General features: G+C 39.2%; 4 protein-coding genes across 5 annotated transcripts; 1 reads left to right on the top strand and 3 right to left on the bottom strand.

Annotated features, from left to right (window-relative positions):
- The first annotated feature begins 1,195 nt into the window (after window positions 1-1,195).
- On the top strand, window positions 1,196-8,253 carry sephs1 (selenophosphate synthetase 1). Its single transcript, XM_010766451.1, has 10 exons — window positions 1,196-1,267; window positions 2,820-2,942; window positions 3,066-3,162; window positions 3,347-3,450; window positions 3,638-3,745; window positions 3,963-4,117; window positions 4,204-4,294; window positions 4,392-4,491; window positions 6,140-6,352; window positions 7,005-8,253. Exons 2-10 carry the CDS (start codon window positions 2,847-2,849, stop codon window positions 7,217-7,219), a joined length of 1,179 nt encoding a protein of 392 aa, XP_010764753.1. The 5' UTR covers window positions 1,196-1,267; window positions 2,820-2,846; the 3' UTR covers window positions 7,220-8,253.
- A 333-nt stretch (window positions 8,254-8,586) lies between these two features.
- Window positions 8,587-16,564, bottom strand: cpt1b (carnitine palmitoyltransferase 1B (muscle)). The gene is made up of 19 exons (XM_010766450.1): window positions 16,378-16,564; window positions 15,101-15,257; window positions 14,777-14,916; window positions 14,394-14,565; window positions 14,111-14,212; window positions 13,566-13,703; window positions 13,401-13,478; window positions 12,746-12,853; window positions 12,551-12,635; window positions 12,034-12,229; window positions 11,263-11,448; window positions 11,078-11,183; window positions 10,881-10,997; window positions 10,611-10,775; window positions 10,379-10,513; window positions 9,736-9,888; window positions 9,502-9,615; window positions 9,131-9,223; window positions 8,587-9,031 (listed from the first exon to the last, which is right to left on the bottom strand). Exons 2-19 carry the CDS (start codon window positions 15,239-15,241, stop codon window positions 8,897-8,899), a joined length of 2,364 nt encoding a protein of 787 aa, XP_010764752.1. The 5' UTR covers window positions 15,242-15,257; window positions 16,378-16,564; the 3' UTR covers window positions 8,587-8,896.
- Window positions 16,565-17,515: 951 nt separating this feature from the next.
- Window positions 17,516-20,781, bottom strand: LOC104941359 (kelch-like protein 42). Its single transcript, XM_010766449.1, has 9 exons — window positions 20,754-20,781; window positions 20,125-20,386; window positions 19,843-20,031; window positions 19,540-19,718; window positions 19,100-19,454; window positions 18,625-18,770; window positions 18,335-18,489; window positions 18,079-18,236; window positions 17,516-17,975 (listed from the first exon to the last, which is right to left on the bottom strand). Exons 2-9 carry the CDS (start codon window positions 20,365-20,367, stop codon window positions 17,793-17,795), a joined length of 1,608 nt encoding a protein of 535 aa, XP_010764751.1. The 5' UTR covers window positions 20,368-20,386; window positions 20,754-20,781; the 3' UTR covers window positions 17,516-17,792.
- A 257-nt stretch (window positions 20,782-21,038) lies between these two features.
- On the bottom strand, window positions 21,039-25,296 carry chkb (choline kinase beta). 2 transcript variants are annotated; one of them, XM_010766448.1, is made up of 8 exons: window positions 25,256-25,296; window positions 25,102-25,171; window positions 24,642-24,700; window positions 23,751-23,838; window positions 23,513-23,621; window positions 22,293-22,393; window positions 22,121-22,202; window positions 21,039-21,971 (listed from the first exon to the last, which is right to left on the bottom strand). In XM_010766448.1, exons 4-8 carry the CDS (start codon window positions 23,786-23,788, stop codon window positions 21,915-21,917), a joined length of 387 nt encoding a protein of 128 aa, XP_010764750.1. In that variant the 5' UTR covers window positions 23,789-23,838; window positions 24,642-24,700; window positions 25,102-25,171; window positions 25,256-25,296; the 3' UTR covers window positions 21,039-21,914. The 2 variants fall into 2 exon arrangements, with proteins under 2 accessions (XP_010764750.1, XP_010764749.1); XM_010766447.1 differs by lacking the exons at window positions 25,102-25,171; window positions 25,256-25,296 and having other exon boundaries at window positions 24,642-25,073.
- Between the last annotated feature and the right edge of the window lie 17 nt (window positions 25,297-25,313).

The following is a 25,313-nucleotide window of genomic DNA, read 5'->3' as shown; positions in this document are numbered from 1 at the left end:
ACGTAGTATACACACACACACACACACACACACACACACACACACACACACACACACACACACACACACACACACACACACACACACACACAATCCAGGATTGTGGGCCAATATACACTGAACTACACGCTTGTTAAAAAAATTCCTATCATGTTCATGTTTAGAAGTGACTTGATGTTTTCATTACAGGCTACAGCTTTTACGTAGTTCTCATATGTCATTAATAGTAGTCACACGTTTAAAACCAAACGAAGAAGGCCAATTGTAACCGTATAATTAATATGCACAAATGATTTATGGGAAGTTTTCCATTGTGGATTGTGCCTTAAGTGACTAGTACTTCACTTGGTGTTATGTGCAGTGAAGTGTCAACATTAATTACAAACATACATCCAAAGATATATGTAATGGGCAATTTTGCAAATTAAAAATAAGTTGGTAAGCTAGAACTGGTTGAAAATATTAAATGTATAATATTATATGAATAGTATTATTTTTTTATTTTCATTATTAGAATTGTTAGGCTATACATATATATATATATATATATATATATATATTGTGCTTGTTGTTAATATTGTAATGAAGTAACATTTTTATTTCATTTTCAATCACTGTGCATATTAAATGAATAGTTGTTTCCAACATTAAATGTTTCCCTGGCCATTTTGTCCTGTTTTCGTTTTTAATATTCTAGAATTAGAAGTAAAAATAACAACAGAAGAAATTCAAGTGCTTAAACAATATGAACATATATGTTACCAATGTTAAGAAACTGTAACAGAATATAACATACAATTCTATTAAATATCGTTCATAATGTAAGGTTATAAGCCCCAGCCTTTGTTAAATACCTATATTCCAGCCAGGCAATGTTATGTTGTTCTGGGTGCAATTGGAGGGAAAACAGTAAATTAAAGGTACACTCCATTGTAGAGATTTTGTTGCCAGACTTCCCAGATCATTAAAGGGGATGTTAAAGCCGCCGCTGTTCATGCAGAGGACCCTTTGAGATCTGGTGAGTTTCCTCTCTATATTGTAAACCATATATTGTTTTATAAAGATATACGTGCTCAAAAAAGTATATTAATTCAAATATACTTCATTGTACGTGATTACCTATTTTTTTTGTCATCTAGTTGTGAGTAATAAGAAAGAAATGTCTCACTTTCCGTCAGGCATTCTCCAACGACGCCCGATTCTGGCCCCAATGCATTCTGGTGCTGTCCCCGCTCTTCTGTCGGGATCCACCGCTAACGTGAAGCTGGTAAGGATAAACTGGACACAGCAATTAAAGGGGAAATGTTGCAAGAATATAACTCCGCTTTGGTCCTAATATCGCATTTAAAGCCATTGTAAACACTTATATTGTAACATATCATTACAAACGTTGCACAGGTTGCATGTTTGGTGCTGTTTTATTGATACGAACACTGATGTTGCACACATCGCATGGCGATGGACAGGAAAGGGTTAATTTTTTCCGCCGCCGACATTTTTATTCGGCACTCTACGGCAACTTTTCAATTTACATGTGATCGAGCTGGCACTATGTTACACAACTATGTGTCACATTTAGTCGTTAGCCTTTACGATTTGTGTTTTTAAATGCAGTTCAGCTCGCACACTCAGAAACTCGGTGTTCTTTGTTGCACAGAGCTGCTCATCACCTCATGCATTGACCAGCCTTTGCAAGCGAAAGCTAGCATGGCAACGGAAACTGCATTTTTAGAAAAACAAACAAGCGTAAAAAGATATAGCTGTCACAATCAGCACATATGTCTTACAGTTCAGCGCCCTGTTGCTAATAATATGGCATTCGTTTAACCGAGTATTGTAAGATTGATCGGCAATGATATTATTATAGTGCCGCAGGGTTGAATGAACTTAGCAGCATTTTGTCTCTTGAACACTCCCACTGTGTACAATCCGAGGCCCCTTACAGCAGGTTAAACAACCACCGGGGTTATAATTAACCAAATAACCCTGTCAGGTGGCTGAGCTTGAACTATTTTCATGTTATTCTGGGTCATTCAAGCATTTATTTTTATTTCACTGTGAATCTGTGAGCACGCTCATTGTGGAGTTTTAAAATGTTATTTCGTACAAAACTGACGAATTAAATGTTTTTCCATTGATGTCTGTCAACATCAATGTAATTTTACTCCAAACATAGATGTGTCTGGGTAATGTTATTCTGTTCTATACAATAGACTTACAATATAATTGTTTGTAGTTGTAACTAAGGTGTAACTTGGAGTTATTAAATGTTAATTTGGCTTTGCCGTTATTTATGACTCTGGGACAAATTTATCCGCAGGGATTTTGTTAACTGTTTATTATCAGCTACTCAATTGTGAGAATGTGCTGCTTTTCTTTGTATTCTAGAATTAAAAACTGAATATATTTTATGTTTTTGACTGTTTGTCAAAGAGATGCACAATATTGGATTCATGCCGATATTGTTCAACTCATTTTGGCCGATGGCTATCCATGCATAATTCTTAGATATTCTTGGCGACCCTAAATATGACAGCACTCAGCCCTTTGACTCATAAGGGTAGGATTCATTGCAGTGCTGGAGATTTTCCAGAAGCTTATTGGTCTTTTGTCATATTTCACTCAAAAAGATGCACAAAAGACAACATTTGATAGTAATATCAGAGGGCATTGCAGTGTGGTGAATGAATTTATATTTCATTTATGTGTTTAATTATACACATTTAACAAGATTTTCTTCTAGCCAATTGCAACATTCAAAAAGTGTTTCCTATAACCTATATGTTGTTGTTTTGTCCTGGTCATTGATTTGGTTGTAGTGGTGAAGACCCAGCGCTTCTACAGACATGTCGGTGAGGGAGTCCTTTAACCCGGAGAGCTATGAGCTGGACAAGAACTTCCGGCTCACGCGCTTCGCTGAGCTCAAGGGCACAGGCTGCAAGGTTAGCTCTCCTTATGGACATCTGCGGATGCATTACTGTCTTTGTATAATTATCCAACTGAATAAGAACATCTGATTCAATATTGTATGATAACAACTTGGTGGTTATTGTCTTTGGTCACAGGTGCCCCAAGATGTTTTACAGAAATTGCTAGAAAATCTACAGGAGAACCACTATCAAGAAGATGAACAGTTCCTGGGGGCAGTTATGCCACGATTAGGTAATAAGGATCTTCATATAGCACTATGATAACAAATGATTTAAGTTACAAATTGCTTACAATAACATTTGAATATCTGTTTAAAGACCAGAAGTCAATTTCAAACTAACTGCTCTTTAATCAGGATTTTGTTGGTACAGAATCAGAACAATATATCACATAGTGAACTCTTTTATTTTTCAAGGCATAGGCATGGACACCTGTGTGATCCCCCTCAGACATGGTGGCCTTTCCCTGGTCCAAACAACAGATTACATCTACCCCATTGTGGATGACCCCTACATGATGGTATGGATCTCTTCTGTTATGGATATTACTAATGCCATTGTGGTATTATTACATATACACCTATGTGACAACTTGAAAGATGCCACTGTTATATTTCTGTGTCTGTCTACTTTTATACGCTGTGCTGGAGGCCTACTTTACACAACAACCCTAGATGTGCTTCATTAATATTATTTCTATTTTGTAGGGAAGAATTGCCTGTGCCAATGTTCTAAGTGACCTGTATGCCATGGGAGTGACAGAGTGTGACAACATGTTGATGCTTCTGGGGGTCAGCAACAAAATGTCAGAGAAGGTAAGAAGCATCTCCGTTAATGCATTCACTTTTGGATCTAGTTTCTGGTCAATAACTGTGAAGAACCAATTGTGTAATAGTAAATAAAATGCAATACCGCTTATACAACATGTTATTACAGTAAACTGTTACTTTATAACATGTTTCAATATGTAATTACATGTTTTTCCAATGTGCTCCCTGTCTGTGCTCTGAATTTATTTTCTTGTCTTTACAGGAGAGAGACAAAGTCATGCCGCTGGTCATCCAGGGCTTTAAGGATGCATCAGAGGAGGCGGGCACATCAGTAACCGGAGGACAGACGGTGCTCAACCCCTGGGTGGTGTTGGGAGGAGTTGCAACAACAGTCTGCCAACCCAACGAATTCATCATGTAGGATTTGAGTTGCTACTATATATATTTTCTTATTTATGTATAATGCATAATTTAGTTGTAATGTATATATTTGATTTTCTCAGGCCAGACAATGCAGTGCCAGGAGACGTGTTGGTGTTGACCAAGCCACTCGGAACACAAGTGGCGGTTGCAGTACACCAGTGGCTAGATATTGTAAGTCAAAATGCTCAATCATGAATCCCTTTTGCTGTACAATTCTTGTTTTTAGCATGCAAACCAACACAATTGACGGTTTTTTTTTTACTCTCAGCCTGAAAAGTGGAACAAGATCAAGCTGGTGGTAACCCAGGAGGATGTAGAGCTAGCCTACCATGAAGCCATGATGAACATGGCTCGGCTCAACAGGACAGGTAAAACCTCTAAGAATGTGTCCACATTTTTGAATTGCTGTAATACTCTCCTTTTAAAAAAAAAAAAATCATTATTTTTCTTTTAATTATTTAGTTAAGCTGGGCCTCAGTAGCGTAGGCAGATATCAAAGAGTGGGTGGGCACAACAAAATTAGGTGGGCCGAACATACTTAATATGTCCTAAAACGCATGTTAACTGAAATAAGCCAACTATACTTGCCTGATTGCAAAAAAGTTTATTCAGACGAGCCACAAATTAGAAGTCATGTTACAGGCACACAACACCAGCACAGTATAACATGGCACGGCTGCAAAAACACACAGCTGCCAACAGAATCAACAATAAAGCATGGATACACAGAGCGGTACCGACATTCTCATTCACGTTTATTACAAAATAAATCTAGCAGTAGGCTACTGGAACGGCGGCCACATAAACACACACAGACGCGCACACACATTGCGTAAAGTCCAATTGCAAAACTATCAAAAACTATAACTACCAAATTTACATTTTACCTGTAATTAATAATGAAATATACTATTACAGTCCAAATACCATTGATCGTCACGGCAGGAGTCGACGGGGCTTAGAGTTGAACACTGAAATAATGTCCATTTTGTCAAGTTAGTTTACCAAAAGGCTACTGATTCCAGACAACAATGCATAGCGCATGCTTACTGGATGAAATCGGAGCGCCGCTCGCGCCCGTTGATTGGATTGGCGGGAGTGAGTGGCACCTGCCATTCAAAATAAATTGATTATTGTTAGGGAAATAATTGTCCTAGACTCCTAGATATGACGTGCATGACCAACCCTGCCGTCTGTTTTGTCCTTTAAGAAGATAGGCTGCTTCAGCCATAATGTTGTTGTTCACATTCTGTGACCGGGCAACCCTAGGTCACAGATGGTTTATTGTTGTGGGTGCACTGGGACACTTCCTTCTTTGTTTTTGTGGACTCCAAGGTGTGAAATCTTCGAGGCCATAAGTATCGGACGCAAGTGACTCAGTGTTCCCAACTGTTTAGGCTATCTTCTCAAAATATGTATATATAAGTATTGAAAGTCAGACAATGTACAAAATGCTACATTCACTGCCTGCTTTGACAGATTTTCCAGATAATTGTTTTGGTGGGTGGGTCCAGACCCACTCATAGCTACGCGTATGGCCCCTCACTACTACATCAGCTGTGTGTCATATAAAAACAGTGAATTAGGGACCTTCTTTTGTGAACAGCACTATCCTAACTGCTGTATTGCACCGACTGTGGCTAAGAAGTCTTTGCTAAAAAACCCAAACATAAAGAAAAAAACCCAGTATTGGATCACCTATTCATGGTTACGACACATGCAATATATACTATATATTAGGGATGCACCGAATATTCGGCCGCCGAAAATTATCGGCCGATATATATATATATATATATTGCATGTGTTATTTATATATATATAAATAATGGTTATTTGTTTTATTTCAAAACAACACACATTTGGCCAGTGTTTGGCATAACACAATAGTTAATGTTTCTGCGTCACACTCACTAATCTTCAATAACGAAAACGGAGTTGTGCATCCCCCTAATATCAACCAACAAATCAAATTAGTTCATCAAAATGTCATCTATCTCTCTTTTCTCTTTGTAGCGGCTGGTCTCATGCACACCTTCAACGCTCACGCCGCCACCGACATCACAGGTTTTGGCATCCTTGGCCACGCTCAGACATTGGCACGGCAACAACGAAGTGAAGTGTCATTTGTCATCCACAACCTCCCGGTGCTTGCCAAGATGGCCGCAGTGTCCAAAGCCTGTGGGAACATGTTTGGACTCATGCATGGCACCTGCCCTGAAACATCTGGTATGTGTCTTAACTGTTTTACATTTTGCCTCACAAAGGGCTTCACAGGACGCACCAACATATCAAAACATCAATATAAGACTGTTGCATATTCACAATTTTCTACGGTCATAATTTGCTAAGGCATTCTAATCAGAAAAAGATGAGATTGACTAACTTTTACAACATGGAGAGAGACAACAGGCCATGATATAAAAAATAAATCCATAAATATTTCAAGCAGAAAGAAGCAGAAATGTCATAGTAATTGTATGTTGAAGTTGGACTGAAGGTCATTTGTAAGCTATACTTACTTTGGTTTTTGTTTAAGGGAGAGGAAGAAGTGAGTGGCCTGGGAATGGTTTAAAAATGAACACCTATTTTTGAAACATTTGTAGAACAACAACATTCATAGTTTTAAGCTACTTTTTTCGCAGTAAGATTACAGTAATTCTGGTATACAATATGTTCAAGTGGGATCTAGTGAAAGTAAAACAAGCCTGGACTGAGAATTGAGCCTTGAGGCCACAAAGAGGAGCCCAAAAAGATGATAAAATCACTTAATAACAACATTCAGAAACATAGGATAAGACTCTCACACTCACAAGCATCAATACACATTGAAATCTCTGTCGGAGACCCTTGTGACTGAAACAATGTCGTTCCTTTATAGGAGGCCTGCTCATCTGTCTACCTCGAGAACAGGCTGCTCGTTTCTGTGCTGAGATCAAATCCCCAAAATACGGCGAGGGCCACCAAGCGTGGATCATAGGAATTGTAGAGAAAGGAAATCGCACTGCTCGCATCATTGACAAGCCACGGATCATAGAGGTGGCCCCACAAGCAGCCACGCAGAATGTCAACCCGACTCCTGGAGCAACTTCGTAATCCTCCTGTGCCGCATCATAGACCCGAACCGCTGAGCGTTTTTAGACACGCAAACTACAAAACCATCCTAGAGTGTTTAAATATATACACAAAATAGTATGTACACAGAAAAGACTGGGTTGGTGTGCGTCTACATGAAAAACAGCCCCACACAGTGGCCAATGAGGCATGTCATCACCCAGTGGACTCAACCTGCAGTATCCCCATGCTAAACATACGTAAGATTAGAGCATACTTAAACATCCATTTGCCTTTTGTGTCTGTTGCATTCTTTTTCGTTAAATGTGTGTGATTGGCAGACAGGCTCTGATAAGAGAATGATGTTGATGAAGAGAATGATGTGATAGAGATTCATTTTGAATCCTAGGAAGTCTGGTGTTTGTTGCCTCTTGGGGTCTTTAAAGTTGCTCTCATCATACAAGCGGACTGTGGGATGGTGTTTTTTTTTGTCCATTCACTTTGTACAGTTATAAAGCCTAGTTTTACTTCATTGCTGTAACTGATGCCTTGAAAAAAACGGAGTGTGACCAGAATGGATTGTTTTTTATTACTTTGACTTTTTGTATTGTCCCCACCTAAACTAATAAATATTCAAATAGAAGATGGTTTGTTTTTGCCTGCACTAAGGGCTGCCCTCATGACTTTCACATTTATGACATGTGAAGAAATCTGCATACCCCTCAGGAGATTAAGCTTTCACCATATGTATAACCAAAATGTCATCGTATTGGTAATATGGTATGGTGTATAGAGTTGCAATATGTTTTCACACACTTATAAAACTGTAAAAGTCAGTCTTACTGTGAGTGTGTTGCCTTTTTTCAAGATCTGGTGCATTTAGTTTTGCTTTCTTTAAGTTGTGGTGAGCAATCTGATTTACTGTCATGAAGCTCCCAGCTGATCGAAGTCCAGATCTATTTAGTTTCTCCGAAATAGCCTGGATGAATCTGGAAGACCCCTGTAAATGTTCATATGGATACCAGGGGAAACATTGACCCCAATCACACCTCTCGAAATAAACTTCTCTTATAATAGATTGTTTTCCTGTGTCTGTTCTGATGTTTTAAAGTGCTTATATGGTTTTAAATGTGTAAAGAATGGAACATAATTCTCACTAACAAGTATGATAAATGCAATTTTAGTGATTTGCTTTTCTACCTTTTGATTGCACCAAAGCCTCTGAAGTTGAGCTACTACAGTATATGTAACAGATGAATAATGATCTTTAATACTTTAATCAAAGATTACAACTGAAAATTAACAGCAATTAATAAATACTGATATTAAATGATGTATAGTAGTACATTCTTTTTAGCAGATATATTTAAAAGTGTAATATGCACAAACAAGAGACCATACAACAAGTGTAATTTATACTTCGATTTATTAAATAACATGAGCTTTATATACAGATTTTGGCATTAACTGACAAAAGGGAGTGAGGACCAATCATTGCAAAACAATTCCAATATTAAGGATAAAATATTTCAATAAGTTAGTGAAGTAAAAACTATTCATTTAGTCTGACTTAGTGCAATGCCAGCTCCTGTGTGACCCACCAGGAAAGCAAACACATCATAAAGGCAACCCATCACTACATTTTGTTTTGTTTCTTTGAAGGAAGAATGGAAGAGGTTGTATGCAAGCCACATCCAGCATGCCTCTTTACAGAGTCTGTTATTTATGCTTTCTCCCATTTTCCATCTGTATTTGCTTTGCCTGCTCCACCATCTTCTTATCATTTTCTGACTTGAAAAGGGCTTGGATGTCCAGCATGGCTTTGCCAATATGCTGACCAAACCGGAATGAGTCCTGGAGGCGACCACAGAGAGAGACAGAGGGAGAGAGAGATGGTATAAATGACAAACAGATGGATCTATAATATGCATCGCTATATTTGTCTGCTCTTACTGTGTCAGGGCTGGAGAATTTGCTGGAGATGTGGAATGTGATGAGGTTTTCCCCAACAATTATATAAGATACACCATACCCGTCATCGGCCACCTGATGGAAGACAATATATGTTGTTATATTACCTTACATTTGATTTGGCAGACGCTTTTATCCAAAGCAATAAGTGCATTCAACCAGGAGGGTACAGAGTAACAAGAATGATGTAGGTACATTAGTTTGAACTATGCCAAACTATTCGAAGTGCTAGTACATTAGCTTCAACAAAGCCAAACCATTTAAATATTACTGCACAAATTGCTGCAGTACTTAGACGGCTAGGTGAAAACATTAGCACATGTTAATCTTTACAACATAACAATGAAACTCACAGGGCCAAATCCACCACCGGCACCCACATATTTAGGGAACTTGTTGATGTCGACTAAATTGAGCTGCTGTTGTGGAGTCTGGCTAGTAGACAACTTCCAGGGCTCTGAAAGCACCTAGAAGAAAATACACAATATGTTACAGCAGTTAAAAAAAGGAGAATAATTGTGATAGGTATGTTGAATGAAAAATAGTCGAGAAACTAATAAAATGATAGGGATGATAACAGTTCTAACCTTGGTAAGGAATGGCGAGTCGATACCAAGGTATTTGGACACTATGTAGAGACAGAAGAGATGGCGGTCGATACCAGAGCCAGTCATGGCCAGACGATACATGTTTTGATGCTTATCTGCTGCTTTCCGAAAAAGAGCAAGTCTCTGGGCATTCTGATTACAAAAGCAAACAGGCACAAAATAGTCAGACCTGTACATTGAGGTAAGATCACAATGACCATATTTCTATTGATGCAAGTGTTAAGGTAACCCTGGCAGAATATCAGTGAGTTCAGAGTCCAGGGCACCCACACCCAGAGACACATTGCCTCTGGGTCCAGGTGACCCAGGTCCTTAGCAGCACAAAGGCAAAGCGACACCTCACAGCATGCCCTTTCAAATTGTGTCCACACCAAGTCGCTGATTGCGAATTTGGATGCCTTGTAACACATATGGCACCAGATATGTCCAAAGTCTAATTATTAGCTTTTTTTTTTAAAGTGTTAACTGCACTATAGGATTTATTTTCTTAATTCCTGCTGGTCATTTCTATGAATCCACTACTTATAATACACATTGTTGTTCCCACAGAATCTAACTCAACAGATCCTTTTGGTTTCAAGTGGTTTGTTCCTAATGAAATGTTTCTGTGTTTAATGCTTACTGTTGCACCTGCATCCTCCATGGCTCTGACAAAGGCAACAGCTTCAGAAGTGCAGGAGCGAACTGTCTCTGTCCGACCGTCTCTGAACATACGAGTCATTGATGACTCGTACGTCAGACAGAACACTCTCTGGTCCTAAACAGAAGATGGATTAAAGACATTTAGTGACGGATCAAACATTCAAAGACAAAAGTGAGCAATGATGATTTTAAAATGGCGACGGCAGCCATACCCTGAACTGTGCCAGCTGCAAGGCCAGCTGTATAAAGGCATCAGGGCTGCACCTGCACTTCTTGATCAGTCCTTTTCCAAACTCAGTAAACAGATAGCCATGAAAGTCCACGTCATCAGCTATCTGCTTGGCTGACAGGTATGAAGTCTCAATGGCATCTTGGCACTAAGAGAGGGTAGACTGTGATAAAAACGCAGCGAATGCAGCAAACACAAACAAATGCAAATCAAACAGGTCAATGCTACTAAAATATTAAGAGCTCTGTTTTACCTCCTTTGGAATCTGCCACTGAAGTCGAGTGGGATTTGGCAGGCCTTTGTTCACATCCCCTTTACAGTGTCCCTCCTCTGTGTAGCCAAGATGGAAGCAGTCTGTTGCAAGGACATACTACACAGACAAGAAATGGTGAATGGAGATACCCACTAACTTTGAATAATTTTTAAAAACAGTTCCAGCAGACATTATACCTCCCACATATGTCCAACAATTGGTGCATCGGCCCAAGAATGTTCAGCATTTATGCCCATTTTTCCATTTGGATATGAGATTAAGGTGAAGGACTTGTCAAACCACCTGCGAAGAAAAACATTTTTTAGGGAAACAAAGCACTACAATCCAATAGCAGAGGCCTTCAACTGACTTGTCTGCCTACCTGTCATAGCATTTTCCATGAAGCAGCGATTTGGCGTAACTGTCAAGCGATTTGGTCTTTGTAGGGTCATAACCCTGCGCCTCGTCATCTAGCGTCAGGAAGAAGGCAGAGGACTCAATGGCGTCCAGGGAAGCTTTGTTTCCTCCCTGGCTGAAATATTTATTTCGAGCCCGAGCCCATGGAACTCTATTGGGGAATGTCAGAGTAAGAGTCTCATTTTGTGTGTTAATAATACTCTTTATTTGTATAGCACCTCTCATGCTTGACACAGCCCAAAGTGCTTTACAGAGTATGACAGAAAAATGACAATAACAGATGAGGAACATAATTAAAATATGTAAAAACAATAAAACAGGAACAGTGATACTATTAAAAATTATAAGCCAAATCAAAAAGATAGGTCTTTAATTTACTTTTTTCCAATTGAGGTTGCCGTTCTAAGATCAAATGGGAACAGAAAGCAGCCTCCCCAGTTTTCTTGTAATCAGAATCAGAATAAGAATCAGAATACAATAAATTAGTCCCACAGAGGGGAAATGTACATTGTTACAGCAGAAAAAGAGCCACAGACAGCTTAAAGTTACATATGTTACATTTATTACATGCATTAAAAAGTACAAAGTTAAACAAATTAAAAAAAATGTAATGCACTCTAGGTACTTTTCAAAGTGAAACATTGGAGGATCTGAGTGTCCTTGCAGGTTGATCAAATGAGAGACAGTCACTTAATGAGCATGTGTCCTGAGCATGTGTGTCTGTGTGATTTTATACCTGTTCCCTGCAGTGAGGGCTGCTAATTTGAGTTCTCCTGGCAGAGGTTCTGAAGTATCATTGAGGATCCTTAGAAACTGTGTCTCAAGTTCACTGGGTAAGAGGTGGCGCCCTCCAGTGTACAGCCACACTTGGAAGAAACGGCCCTTGTGGTAGACAACCAGGTGCTTACGGTCAGTCAGGTGCTGCACAATATCTGAGGGGAGGGCCAACAACAAGAGGAGGATGTGAGGACACCAAGGGGAACAGTAAGGGGGGAAGTTGCAGATAGCATAAGATTGATAGAGGTTTTCTTACAGTAGTTGTTAGAGGGTAAATCAGACTAGACTTGTGGCTGAAAACTTTGAGCCAGTCACACTTATGTTCATACCTCAGTTCTTAATGACAAAGCAGGTATTTAAACATGCTAAGACATCAAGTTTCAACCCAGTTTTGCCCCTATGATTTTGAGTGTTGATGGTGAATGTTGAGTATTGTATTTGTCCTTTAAACTGTACAGGCCTGACCAGTTGTTTACCTGTTTCTATCCCAGGGATGCGGGTGGTGTTAAATATCCTTTCCATCTGAGTGGAACACATAGGGACGGTCCCTAAAGCCCTCAGCTAAGGAAAAAAGGGATAATGAAATAGTCGCAGGTTCACTGTCTTACCATAGGTGGTTTCAATGAGGTTAGATTGATGGCAGAAGAAGTAAAAGTCATGGCAAACCTTACCGGCTCATGTTCACCACGCTCCAGTTTGCGTCTGTATTGCAGCATGGCATGAACCACATTCCCCGCTCGAGCAGCCTGTCGATGTGTTGGGGTCACGTACAATAGGTCCTAATGCATTAAGCACAAAGACAAATATAAATCACAAAAACAGACATTTACTCCAAACATTGCAATCTGTTATATTTAGGATTGCATTATAATTAATAATCATGAAGTAATAATAGATACATGCCCACAAAACAGATATCAAGGCGTCCTCAAGCTGAAAACACATTGTTGTTGTTCCTATAAATAAAATATATGGTATATTATATACTATAACGTATAATATAATATATATTATATATAACCTTTATCGTATATACATATTTGTATATACGTATATACATATTTGTATACATATTTTTATATATCTTTGTTATTGTATTCGGGATTGTGGGAAACGGTATTTCGATCTTTCTGTCTGTACACACAAACTGAAAGATTGACAATAAAGTTGACTTTCACTTTGACTTCAATAGGCCCTACCTTTGAGGATTTTTGAATTACCTTGCCACTGCTGTTTTCAGAATGCACACTGCTACTTCCACATGATGATGATGAGACAATAACCTTACTAACGCATTGCACTGGCATAACAGACTGAGACTCTTACCATTATATAGAAGTTACTGTTCACCATGATAGGACTTCTGCCTCTAAGGTAAATGTACTCCTCCCACCAGTCACTGACCTATAAAAGATGACACTTTATTAATCTATATCAATATGATTTAGTTGATTTTAGTAAAACTGTTGTTTCATTTTAAATACTACTCACATAATTTGTCCCCCACCAGGATTTGAGGATTAGGTATCTCTGTAGCTGGGCTGCTAAGGAATCTTTAAAGTCATTGGCCAACGTCTCCATCTGGTTGTACTGCTCACTGTCCAGCAGAGAGCGCACTGATTCCAGGTACTGTGGGAAAGCATGGGGGGTGTTATCAGGACATAAGAGCAGTGATGTGTGGAATATGTGTGTCAAATACATATACATAATATCTGAAAGACATCTACATGTGCAGGAAGGGAGCAAAGATTATATATTTTCTCTAACAAGCTGCATTAATCAAAGTGTTGCAAAAGGCTTCATTGGGTTGGTTTAGGTTATGAGCTAGATAGGTTTAAATGTAGGTTATTGTTGTTGCTTAGTCAAAATGTTACTTAGAGATGTGATATTGGGTGTGAGGTTATCAAGGGTGACATGGCAAATGGTGATGTTGGATATCACTTAATGACATTCATTTATTGTGTCCATGTTATCCATTTCAAGAAGCCACATGTGTGTTTGTGGTTATTTATGGTTTGTAATGTGTAATTTCTCACCCTGTGAATTGTATCATCCACACTGGGCACAGGGAGCTTGGGTAAGGAGGCCTGGAAACTGTAGAGCAGCGGCCTGCGCCCAGAGAACATCTTCACCAGGCTCTGATAACAGACAAACAACACCAACAACATCATACATATACTTTGTGTAAAGGATGACCCTCTGTAAGAGGAACATAGAACAACAATCAACTATACACTCTGCACTCATTGAGGAAAACAAAGCTTTATGGTGTACTGGTACCCTGACAATTTAAAGTGAAAGACATAAAAACAAACATACCAGCCACATTTTAGTAGATTTGCTCATTCTTCCATGGGATTCAAAAATCCATCCATGGTAGGAGAGTAGAGCTTTGAGAGTGTATCTCAGGAGGTAGATGAGGAACAGCCACAGTCCAGTGGCAAACAGGATGGCACTCAGCACAACTCGGGTCTGCACCGACATACAATGTCTGCTCGGAAAATGAACAACACTCCCTTTTGTTAGGAAGGTATGAAATCGAACAGTAAAATGAAAAAATTACTTTGTTTATGAGTAGCTGATTCACTGCAGAGCTCATCTAAGAAAACCTCCAGGTGCATTAGAGTTATTTAATGCTGAACCAAAACACTTAAGGACAAAAGGAAGAAGAAGAAGAATACTGGCTGAAGGAGATTTCTGACCTGTGTGGTAGGTTTTCCTTGAGGGCGTCAATCATCCCCAGAGAGGGGTCGAAGGGGATGTACAAGGAGCTCATCATGGCGATGACAACTATCAGCCAACTGGAGGGACTGGCAGGATAGACGCCAGCCAAAACACCATTCTGTGAAAGAAAAGCAACAAGATTTGATATCAGCACAATATTCATTTCAGAAGATTAATGAATGAGTGAAAATGCAAATCTATTCAAAATGCATTCAGAGGATTTTAATGCCACACTCTTAAGTCTGTTTGTTATTTAGTGACTCCACATTTTTTAACACTTATAATCAAAGGTGTGAATATACCTTGAATTGAATGGCTCGCTTTTTCCATGCGGTCACTCCAGACAAGTAGATGTTTTTGATGACCTCTTTACTCAGTTTAAGGTCCAGACCATCCGGGCGCACAGTGAACTGGAAACCCACCGCCTGATGGGCCTCAGCCATCTCTGAATAGAAGCGACTAAAATGGAAATCAGAAGGAAGCTTTTTATGTCATCTGGATTCAAACTGGTAAAAATAAGCAACAATGATAAGGACTATAAAGTTCAGTGGTACGTTTGATCACTTCATCCCTTATGTTAAAAGCTGTTTACCTTATCCATATGGTTCAAATTAAAATGCATGCATTATCAATATGTATGGACTCCCCCAAGATTTCAATATCCTTATTCCATATTTTCTACTATTTTAGATCGCTGAATATCGATTCCATGTGGATAAAGATTCTGCAGCAAAGGTCCTAATTTCTTATTGAGTTATTCATCAATTTTACAATCCTTTGGAATTTCCTTTAATGTTATTATTAAGTTGTTTGTTTAACTAACTAAAACATCAAGGGTAACATAAAACTGGTAGACTCCAACAGATCTGGCTCACAGTGGAGACGTTATTTGAAAGAACGTTGCGTCTGTAGTGTTTGCTCAAAACGTGATAGGGAAGGCAACTGATATGGAAACTCTTTAAAGCACTATGAACAAAAATGTATACATATATATGTGAACTGTAAAGTTATGTTCATGCCCTTGTTGAATTATGAACACAAATATGTGGATTTCATAAAGCACTTCTTTTAATGGCCAGTATGACTAGGATTTCTTTTTCCATGTCATGTGACTAAACAGTCACCAAGTGGGACAAAGTTCAATGGCCAGATATAGCAGTACTCTCCGGCTGAGCATGCGCAACACCTCAGATGGGTATGAAAATATAAACACTGAGTACCTCCAACAGATGAATGCTAAACCCTTTAGTATTACAGAACACTGTGCAAAAATATGAGAACAGTGGAGGTCAGCATTAATTTGTACTGTTTAACAAATGAAAATGAGTGAACATGCAATTGTCGGCACTTGACTTCCCCATCATGAGTTTCACCTGTCTGTTGGTTTACAGACATAGTTTATACAGATTAAAAAAGAAAACACTCAAATATTTAAATGATTCAGTATTTTCATCCCTTTTAGACTTGTATGGAATTTAACCATGGAGTTTACGAAATCAAATAGGAAAACCTAAACAGTTAACACAACTAACTGCATGGCTAACTAAATAAGTATTATAACTAAAGACTCATACCTTACCTATGTCAGAACAGTGAGTATAATAATCCAGTGAGGCAGATGAAAGCTGGGACCTTGGGTTGCGTCAGTGGGCCAGTGAAATTCCTCTGTACTCTTGTGTGCTCTGTGTGACTCCAGTGCCCTTCATTTAGCTTTCCTCAGGTAGTGAGATCAGAGCTGCAGTCTCCTGTACTTTCCTGCCCTCCCTCTCTCCCTCCCTCCTTCCCCAACACCACTCTCTCTCTCCCCCTCTCTGCCTGTTCCTCTCTCTCACATGTTTTTTTTTGTAACAAGACACCAAACATAGACAGAGCCTAACCTCATGTGACTTGAGCTCTGTAACTGAATCTGCTGCAGTGAGAGCAATGCGATGTTTCCTTTCAACGGCTGAAAGGGCAACCAGCGGGCCTATTTAGCTGTTATAATAAAAATATGTGTAATAGGAATAACGGCATACAAATCTCAGATTATTATCAGCAGATTCAAGCATTGTGATCTTGCCTCTGTGAAATGGAATTGAGTGCTTTTAATTGAGACGAGATAGAGAAATGCATGTATTGTCTTGATTTTTGTCTGACATTTTTACAAACCAGTTTGGTTCTACTGTTACAACTTCAAATACTAATACATTTTCTAATATTAGACTGGGTCAGGGTTTTCAGCATAGCCTACCCTATTTTGGTTCTTATTCTTAAATAACCTTTATAAACCAAAACAAAACATTATTTAAATCTCACAAACAAGGGAGAACAGCAGAGACTTTATATATAAAGAACACACATGTACACATAGAGCACTCCATTTTTTTTTTAAATTAAAGGTGGGGTAGGTAAATTTGAGAAACCGGCTCGAGATACACTTTTTGTTATATTCCATGGAATGCTCTTAACATCCCGATAGCAATGAATATCTTAAGTGCTTTGACAAGAACTCCATAAAAAAATGTCATCTGTGGAAGCCGTGGTACTGTAAAAAGCACGACCAATCATTTTAGCCGGCCCGGCTAAAATAACTGGATGGCCTACCTGCCTGTCAGCCTTCCATCTGTGCACAAACTTATCTCGTGCCCTCATTGGGCATGTGCGCGTTCGTGTGTGTTGGAGGAGGGGCTCTGTAAGGAAGTGGCAGATTTTTCCGGCTGTGTATTTTCAAATTCTAGCGCACCCGAGCTGGTTTCTCCAAAATTACCTACCCCACCTTTAAGTAATTATTTGTAGTTATTATTTTTTCCAGGGTAATACAGTGATTTAGGTAAATGTTTGACAGTAATATACCCTTACTAGTTCACTTTAAACTGCAGGATGGAGATTTCAGAGAGAAGATAAAACAGATAACGGTTATCCATCTACTGTAGGCCTAGGGAGATTATTTCTTTATGCTTTATATTCACAAAATGTGTGCGGAAAGTCTAAAGAAAAAAAGAGTTAACATTAACATTAAAAGTGAAGATAAAAGACAGATTCATAGCGGGTGGAAATCGGTAGAGGAGTAAAAACGCTGAGGGAAAGAGTTTGAAGATCCAACCTTGCAACAGCGTTGTGCTCTATACTTGGCAGGAGGACCTGGTCCCCTACAACTGTCCCCTGTCCTGCAAATGCAACTTTCTCCGCCCTGTGCACCTAAAAGAAAAAAAAGATAACACAGGTCAAATGTAAGGCATCAATATGAAAGAAGTCTTTGTATTTCAGATACACATTAGTGATGTGAGGAAGTTTTTTGTACCTGGCCCCATCTCTTTGACTGTACGCAGAATGATGTCACCACATTTTCTGAGTTGTTCCCACCAATTATAACCAGCCTGTCAGTGGCACCCAGGAAATACAGAGTAGGGAGGTCTGCATCTGCTCTGGCGAGGGTGGGAAGCAGCTCAGACCAGGAGTCTAAAAAACAAAGAGAATACATAAGCACCATTTATTTTGTTGATGTCAGAATATTATCAAAATGGTACAAATAAGGTTGATGGCATGTTCTGCCTTACCATGCCTCGTGTTGTACTGCAGCAGCAATTTCTCTCCAGTCCTCTGGACGCTCCCCAACACGTAGAGACTCTCTCCGAGGCTAGTGGCAAGTGGCACATCATAGGACAAGGACATGGTGAACTGGAAGTCAATGAGCGGCAGTGAGGAGACAAACCTGAGGCAGAGATCAAATTCAGTCACTAATCGATCAACAAATAATGGAACAATTGTATGTAAGGGGAAAACATATCACATGTTGTTCTCAGTATCCTTCCAAAAACCTGCCATCACTGTTAAAGAGGACACAAACCTCCATGTGTCCTCCCAGGGATCATAGCGTTCTACAGCTGTGTAAAGAGCTGTGCTGGAGTCTGGGGTCACCAATGAGTCCAAGTACCAGCCTCCCACAGCGTAGATACAGCCTTCACAGGCCACTGCAGTGAAGTGCCTTCTGTGCTGTGGGTGCAACATATTCAATAGTATTAAAACAAATGATTGCAGAAAGAAAGGCATGTTTAAAAAAAGTATTCTTTATTAGTTATTTTCTCACATTCCCCTTTACATCCAATAGTACTCCAATTTAGATGAACGGTTTCTTTAACAAGGGGTCACAACAACATGTATAAGGTCTCAAATCCAAACATTTCAACATGAGAATATGAAAAACAAAATGTATAGAAATTATACAATTACAACACTGAGAACGTAAATAACACAGGTATAACTAATTAAAATTAAATAAAAGATGAACGGCATGTTTAATTTTGGGTAAAACAGACACTAACCTTAATCATAGGAGCTGTGGAAACCCACTTATTAGTGGAGGGATTATACCGTGAGGAGGCCATCTTGAACTCCCAGCCTCTCTTCACACGCTGCCGGTAACCTCCAATTACATATAGGTAGTTATACAGCACCACTGTAGTGAAACACCACTTATCAGCCCTGAAGGGAAGCTCTGTGACTGGATACCAGTGTCCGCTGTCCTCTGAGCCTCTGAGGGTGAAGATATGTCGGGCACTTTCAGTTTCCGGGTCTTTCCAAGTAGTCAGGTTCTCTTTCCTAAGGCTGCACATACGTCGGTCTCCATGTGTCCTCCTCAAGTGGAACACTTCTTTTTTCTCCTGATCCTTCAGACACCTGAGGAATGCACCAGTTTTAGGAACAACAAAGAAACATGTGGTCAACTGTAGGAAATCCTAATGACAGCCAAAATAGTGGATACTTTATGAGGTGAGGTAGCTCCAGCAGGTTTCTACTCAGGTATGTGAACACGGTCCTCTTCAGCTCCACACAGCAGATATCCTGAGCCAGACTAAGGTAGGACCGACAGTTTCCTGGGCTGAGTTCGAGGACTGACAGACACTTTGAGAGGAAGGCCTCAGCCAGGAGATAGCTGCTGACCTCCAGAGTTGGAAAGGGAGAAATAATATGTTTTGTGCTAGGGTGAATTACAACACTAAGGGAAAGCATGACATTTCCGAAAGTGACAAGTTTAAATAGACGTAGAGAAAGGAAGTCTGTTTACCTGGATGTGGTAGCCCAAATCCTCCTGAGGGACTATAAACTTATTATGGAAGGAGAACTCAAGGAAATTGTGGAAGACGGATGAGGACACATGGTCCAGGAGGATGAGGCTCTCTGAAGTCTCCCTCATTCTGGATTGGGACAAGGCTCGGAAGTACTCACTGCACTGTGAGAGTATCCCAATATCCACCTTAATGAATTATTAAACCAAGATTGTTGTGGCCTCCAGTTCTAAATGGTTAACTTGTACAGTTTAGAAATGTGTGTTTTGTTTTTTACCTACATGGAATGCACATGTTCTGGTTTGCACTGTAACCATGGTTTCATCTCCATCTCCAGGGTGATATGTGCGAAGTGCCTCAATGGTTTTCCAGTCCTCGGAGTCTGATCCTCTATCTGTGACACCTGGGGATGCTATCCGATTTTTGCCTGCTGGAAAAGCTCCCCATAGTCTTGTTAGAACATATATGACCGAGAAGCGTAACCCCTCTATTAATATGATAACACATTGCCGGAGAGGATCCATCTCATTGATGGTGTCAGATCTAAGTGAAGACAATTATAACAGTTTTAATACAGCCTGCCCTGTACCATTTTTTTGTTTAAACTCAACAGGTTTTAAGATGCTTTGCACCATACAACCAGTCCTACAATCACACATTCAGACTGTAAGTGTTCCAAATCAGAGGAGACAATCTCCCAATATTACAAGCAGCCACAGCAATGGCAAATAAAGGACAGAACGACCAGTTGAGTCCATGTTTCACTGGCTCATCTACTTTTCCTTCTGCAATGCTCACCGTCAAATGCTCTTTGAAAGCAAAAGGAAACAGCTGAGTGCAAATACTTAAGACAACATGCCAACAGAAACAGCTTGTTAAAGAAGTTGGTGCAATGCAACGCTAGGCAAACCTCAGAGTTCCTGTTTGTTCTGCTACAGATCCAGTGCATTCGGAGGTCTCTCGATCTTTGAGCAGTGCAGCTCTTTCTGGCTGGTCTATTTTTGGCACTTGGAGGTGGGACAACAGTCAACCGTCTGCGATGAAATATGGTCTCCTTCAAGCTTCACGTCATCATGGGGCAACTAAGTTACTGCTGCAGTTTTAAAAGTAACCTTATGTTTCACAAAATGTATCGATACATTTGTAAAAATGTATTTTAGAGCCAATGTATTTATGAGAAAAACAAATGCATTGACACAGGTTCTAGAGACATGTTTATTAGATTTAAACTAGTAGTTTGTAACCAACCATAACCAACATAAAACAGATGACACAGTATGAACGTCAACAGGAAGCGCTGCTTTAAAAAACAACAGTTAATGAGGCACAGTAAAGCGGCTAGCTTCTTTTCAAAAGTAAACTGACAAAGCTTTGTGTGAAATGTAGGATATTCATGACATTTGGTGAAGAAAGTAGCTTCTGTCAAACCCAGGAGACTGTCTAAATAAACATAATCATAATGGTATTCAAAAAAAAAAAAAAAAAGTTTCAATAATTGTAGGATCTATTTAAGCAGTTTAGCTTAATTTAGTTGACTACAAGTGCCAGATGTACATTTTAGTTACATAAAACCATAGATGAGAATGACAAATGTTTACCTGATGATGTTACAGTCATACAACGATAGATAGAAGAGAAAAGGTAGCAAGACAGTTACAAAAATGTACAGTTAATAAATCCAATATTACTGACATAAACTTACACTTGTGAATTATTCACATTATTGGACCTCCAAAGAACAACCCTAATGCAGAATTGACATCAGAAAAAAGGAGCAAGGCAGAATAAAACAAAAAACTCTAAAATAACTCGAATTTAGACACATGAGTAGCATTGTTTAGTACAGTAGCCGACCATCATGTTGACTGAGCCCTTCAAATGCCAAACAACCAATTTGAACATGCCGTAGAGCTTTACCTGCTCTAAAAGAATTTCACATTAGAGAGAGGTGCTTTAATAGGATGGATTGCCTGCATTATGTTCAAATGTACATGTATATCTTCCACCCAACATTGCTTGTAGTAAGCACGAGTTGCATACTAGTAGTACATTTTATATCAAAACGTGGGAATCAGGAGAAGGCTTTCTTTAACTTGAGGTAGCCATCAAAGCGGCACTGGGCATAGTCCTGCAAAAACAATATAGTCTACTTTAAGGCAACATTTACAAATGTATCATCAAATATGTGACTGACAAAAAATCATTATGTTTATTGAAATAAATGTACTATGCCACTGGTGTTTGTTTTGTAATGTGAAATAAAATAAAATTCCTTACCATGTATCCAAACTCGATCTTGGAAATCTTTGCTTGAATGATGGACCACAGCCCCCAGAGGAAATGTGAAGCTAATGCATACCTACAAATCACAGCAAGAAAGGACCAGGGCTTTAGTGATTCTGCTATAACCTTTAAATCATACATGGCGTTGCTGTAGATCAAGTTGTACCTGTTAGCTTCAATTATCATGGCCTCCTCCTCCTGTGTCTGGTCCTTGGACATGTCAGAGTGTCCTCTCTGCTGTGCCAAATAAGTTCTGATGAAATGAAGCTGAAATTAAAAACAAGCGACACGTAAAACAAAAAGTAGAAAAGTGACATCCTCTTTTGTTTACACATTTTATGATTGCCTATATCTGCATTATTTAATGTACTGCACATTGCCATCAGGAAAACCAAGTGTCTTTACTCAGAAAATGGAGTAAAGCAACTTAAAATGAGTGACCCCTCCCCCTCCCACCCAGCCTACATCTTCTTCCAGCTTCTCTCCTCTGGATGGCGCTACAGGCTCATCTTAGCAAATACCACCTAATTCATAAACAGATTCCTTCCAACAGCACCTATGACACTTAACTCCCCTCACTACTCCACCTTACCACAAGGTCCTTTTTACTGACCCATATTGTTCTGCAGCCACTGGAAAGATCTCAATATTATTTTTGCTGCTGCTTTTAATTGATATATTCATATCTCACACTGCACTGTAACTTTTATTCATGTACCTGTGTTATTCATGTTTTATTATCTTTGCTTTGAAATTAGTGTTTTAAAATGATCAGAGCGTATCCATTTCCCATAAGTGCTGGCCTTATATTTTTGGGTTAAACATCAACACTGTGAGTCTCTTTTGTGGGACTCTGAAGGATTGGACTTCAAGGACACCTATTATTCAAAATCCACTTTTTCATTGCTTTTATACACAAACATGTGTCCCCTCTGTGGAAAGAGATTCTGAAAGTTTCAGGAAAAAAAGATTCACCCACTTTTTGTCCTGATCCATTTATATAAAAACCTGCCTGAAAATGAGCTGATCAGATGTTGGCCACTTTATGATGTCATAACGATTTTTCTGGCTTGAGTAACCATTAGCCAATCACGAACCAAGGTAACCCCCTCCCCCCCTCTTTTTAACCAAATATCTCGGTAGGGGCGTGGGGAGTGGCTCCTTATTTTCATCTAAAGTAACAGACAGAGAATCAGCACTTTTGAAACAGGGCTGAAACAGAGGGGTTTATGGGATGCTGCAATGATCTGTTTGGTATTTTGAGCCAAAAACTTTAGAGACATGTTTTGTATATATCTGAGACCTATAATATATTGATGAAAAACAGTATGATAGGGGACCTTTAATAGGTTAGTCTACTTTTATACAGCCCTGGTTTAAACTGACCTGCTGCTCTCTGGTGGGATAGTTCTTCTGTGTGGCTTTGTAGAAGGGCCACTGGTTATAGGTGTAGTCATACATCCACTCACAGAAATGGTTCCCAAAGTCAAACCCCCTACATGAAAGAGTAAAACATTAGTCATTTAAAAACAAAAGAGCACAATCTTTGTGTATGCATCTAAGTGTAGTCCAGACATCATATTTCTTATCAGAATGAATAATTACTGTTGATCAACAACTTTACCTGTAATTGTAACTGCTGTACTCAAAGTCAATCAGCATGAGTCTGTCAGTGGCGTTGGGGTCCTTGTTTTCCAGTATCAGAATGTTACCTGCAGCAGCAAAACAAGATTTTCTCTTCATAATAATAATAATAATAATAATAATTTCAGCCTCTGTGGGGTTAAGACACATCGACTTCTTCGGCTATAACTGAACTTCAAGAGTCACATTGTTTTGCACAAAGAAGTGCTTTTTGTAGAACGTATATATGTTGGCGATTGAGAGGTTTTGAATGTGGACATGGTTAAATGTACTTTTGGTCTGGGTTGCTCACTCAATTCCAATTTGAGTGACAATGTTGGCTTTATTAGATAACAAAACTAATAGACAGGAAAGTAGGAGAGACGGGACACGAGAGCCACGTGGGTGCCCTCAATAGTGGTAAATCCTAAAACTTGTGGCAGTATGAATAGAGACCTTATTTCATTCACCATGACAATGTCACAATGTACAAAGTCAGCTCTGTGACACAATTGTTTTTCTAGATAAGTGTGGACAAACTTGACTTGCCTGTACGGAGGAAGAGCTGCAAAGCTACCCATATGAGCAAAAACTGTCACAGTAGATATATTGGCATAATCACATATATCACAATCAGCTATGTGTATATTTTGCAGTTTTCCACATATCTTTAATATGTCGGTTCAGATTAAGTATTTATTCTAAGAGACATTCCCTTTTATTAAAAAGCTATTCCCCGACCGCCACCTTGTATTCTTCATCTTCAAATACAGGAAGATGCATATGAATTTGAGCAGTTCCTATTAATAACTACACCCAAGCCTTTCTTTGACTTATGGTTTTAACTGCTGAGAATTGATCAATTAGCCAAAGTTTGAGGATTAAAGTTTACCTTCCGTGACGTCATTGTGGCAGAATACCACTGGTGATTTAGTCTCGGCCAGCAGCGCACTGTGGTGGAGGAAAGAGTCAGATGAACAGAGTAGATGATGACAGAGAAAGGGAGAGGAAAGAAGGAGCTTGTCAGTGATGCATTTGCAGGCGGTGTTACTTGCTAATCATTAATACCAATTTTAAAGAAATTACGCGAGTATAAAATGTGATCTCCTTGAGACTAGTTACTACACTGCAGCAATGACGGTATTTTATTTTTAATAATTATTCATTCAAATTGTACTGTATTGTAAGATCACCCAATATGATCATTATGTGTATTTTTGAGAAAGCTACTTTTTAATAAGTGGCAAAAGTGTTATTCAATTCTCCAGAAGCTTAGGATGATGTAACTACAATATGAAATATAGTGAGGGGGGTGGAGTGGTGCGTTTTTCCTGATTCATTGAATTCTTTACATCAAGCCAAGAAGATGGCGCCTTGAAGTCTCATAACTGTGTCAGACGTCAGTGGGAGACTGCTTCATATCTAAAAGATAAAACATGGGCTCATAGATAAACAGTGACAATAAACACTGTGCTGATTATCTATTGGCTGCCGAGGTCAGCCCACCTGGAGGACTCAGCTGTGAAGTCGTGGAGGGACTGGGACAAAGGTCAGTTATTAGACT

This window comes from Notothenia coriiceps, unplaced genomic scaffold (assembly GCF_000735185.1).
Source record: "Notothenia coriiceps isolate Sejong01 unplaced genomic scaffold, NC01 NC01_scaffold00003331, whole genome shotgun sequence".
Classification (NCBI taxonomy): Eukaryota; Metazoa; Chordata; class Actinopteri; order Perciformes; family Nototheniidae; genus Notothenia; species Notothenia coriiceps.
Note: the sequence above shows the minus strand (reverse complement) of the source record. Positions and strands in the feature narration are given on the sequence as shown.

Excerpts from the sequence above, each read along its gene's own strand:
- sephs1 (XM_010766451.1), top strand. The coding sequence starts at position 2,847 with ATGTCGGTGAGGGAGTCCTTTAACCCGGAGAGCTATGAGCTGGACAAG. Across the intron at positions 4,295-4,391 it reads TACACCAGTGGCTAGATATT|CCTGAAAAGTGGAACAAGAT; the intron begins GTAAGTCAAAAT and ends TTTTACTCTCAG. Across the intron at positions 6,353-7,004 it reads CACCTGCCCTGAAACATCTG|GAGGCCTGCTCATCTGTCTA; the intron begins GTATGTGTCTTA and ends GTTCCTTTATAG.
- cpt1b (XM_010766450.1), bottom strand. The coding sequence starts at position 15,241 with ATGGCTGAGGCCCATCAGGCGGTGGGTTTCCAGTTCACTGTGCGCCCG. Across the intron at positions 13,704-14,110 it reads TGGATGATACAATTCACAGG|TACCTGGAATCAGTGCGCTC; the intron begins GTGAGAAATTAC and ends GCTTTCCCACAG. Across the intron at positions 12,854-13,400 it reads ACAGTAACTTCTATATAATG|GACCTATTGTACGTGACCCC; the intron begins GTAAGAGTCTCA and ends TTAATGCATTAG.
- LOC104941359 (XM_010766449.1), bottom strand. The coding sequence starts at position 20,367 with ATGGATCCTCTCCGGCAATGTGTTATCATATTAATAGAGGGGTTACGC. Across the intron at positions 19,455-19,539 it reads GAGCTACCTCACCTCATAAA|GTGTCTGAAGGATCAGGAGA; the intron begins GTATCCACTATT and ends TGCATTCCTCAG. Across the intron at positions 18,490-18,624 it reads CCCTGGGAGGACACATGGAG|GTTTGTCTCCTCACTGCCGC; the intron begins GTTTGTGTCCTC and ends TCTCTGCCTCAG.
- chkb (XM_010766448.1), bottom strand. The coding sequence starts at position 23,788 with ATGCTGATTGACTTTGAGTACAGCAGTTACAATTACAG. Across the intron at positions 22,394-23,512 it reads ATCCCACCAGAGAGCAGCAG|CTTCATTTCATCAGAACTTA; the intron begins GTCAGTTTAAAC and ends TTTTAATTTCAG. Across the intron at positions 21,972-22,120 it reads AGATCGAGTTTGGATACATG|GACTATGCCCAGTGCCGCTT; the intron begins GTAAGGAATTTT and ends TTGTTTTTGCAG.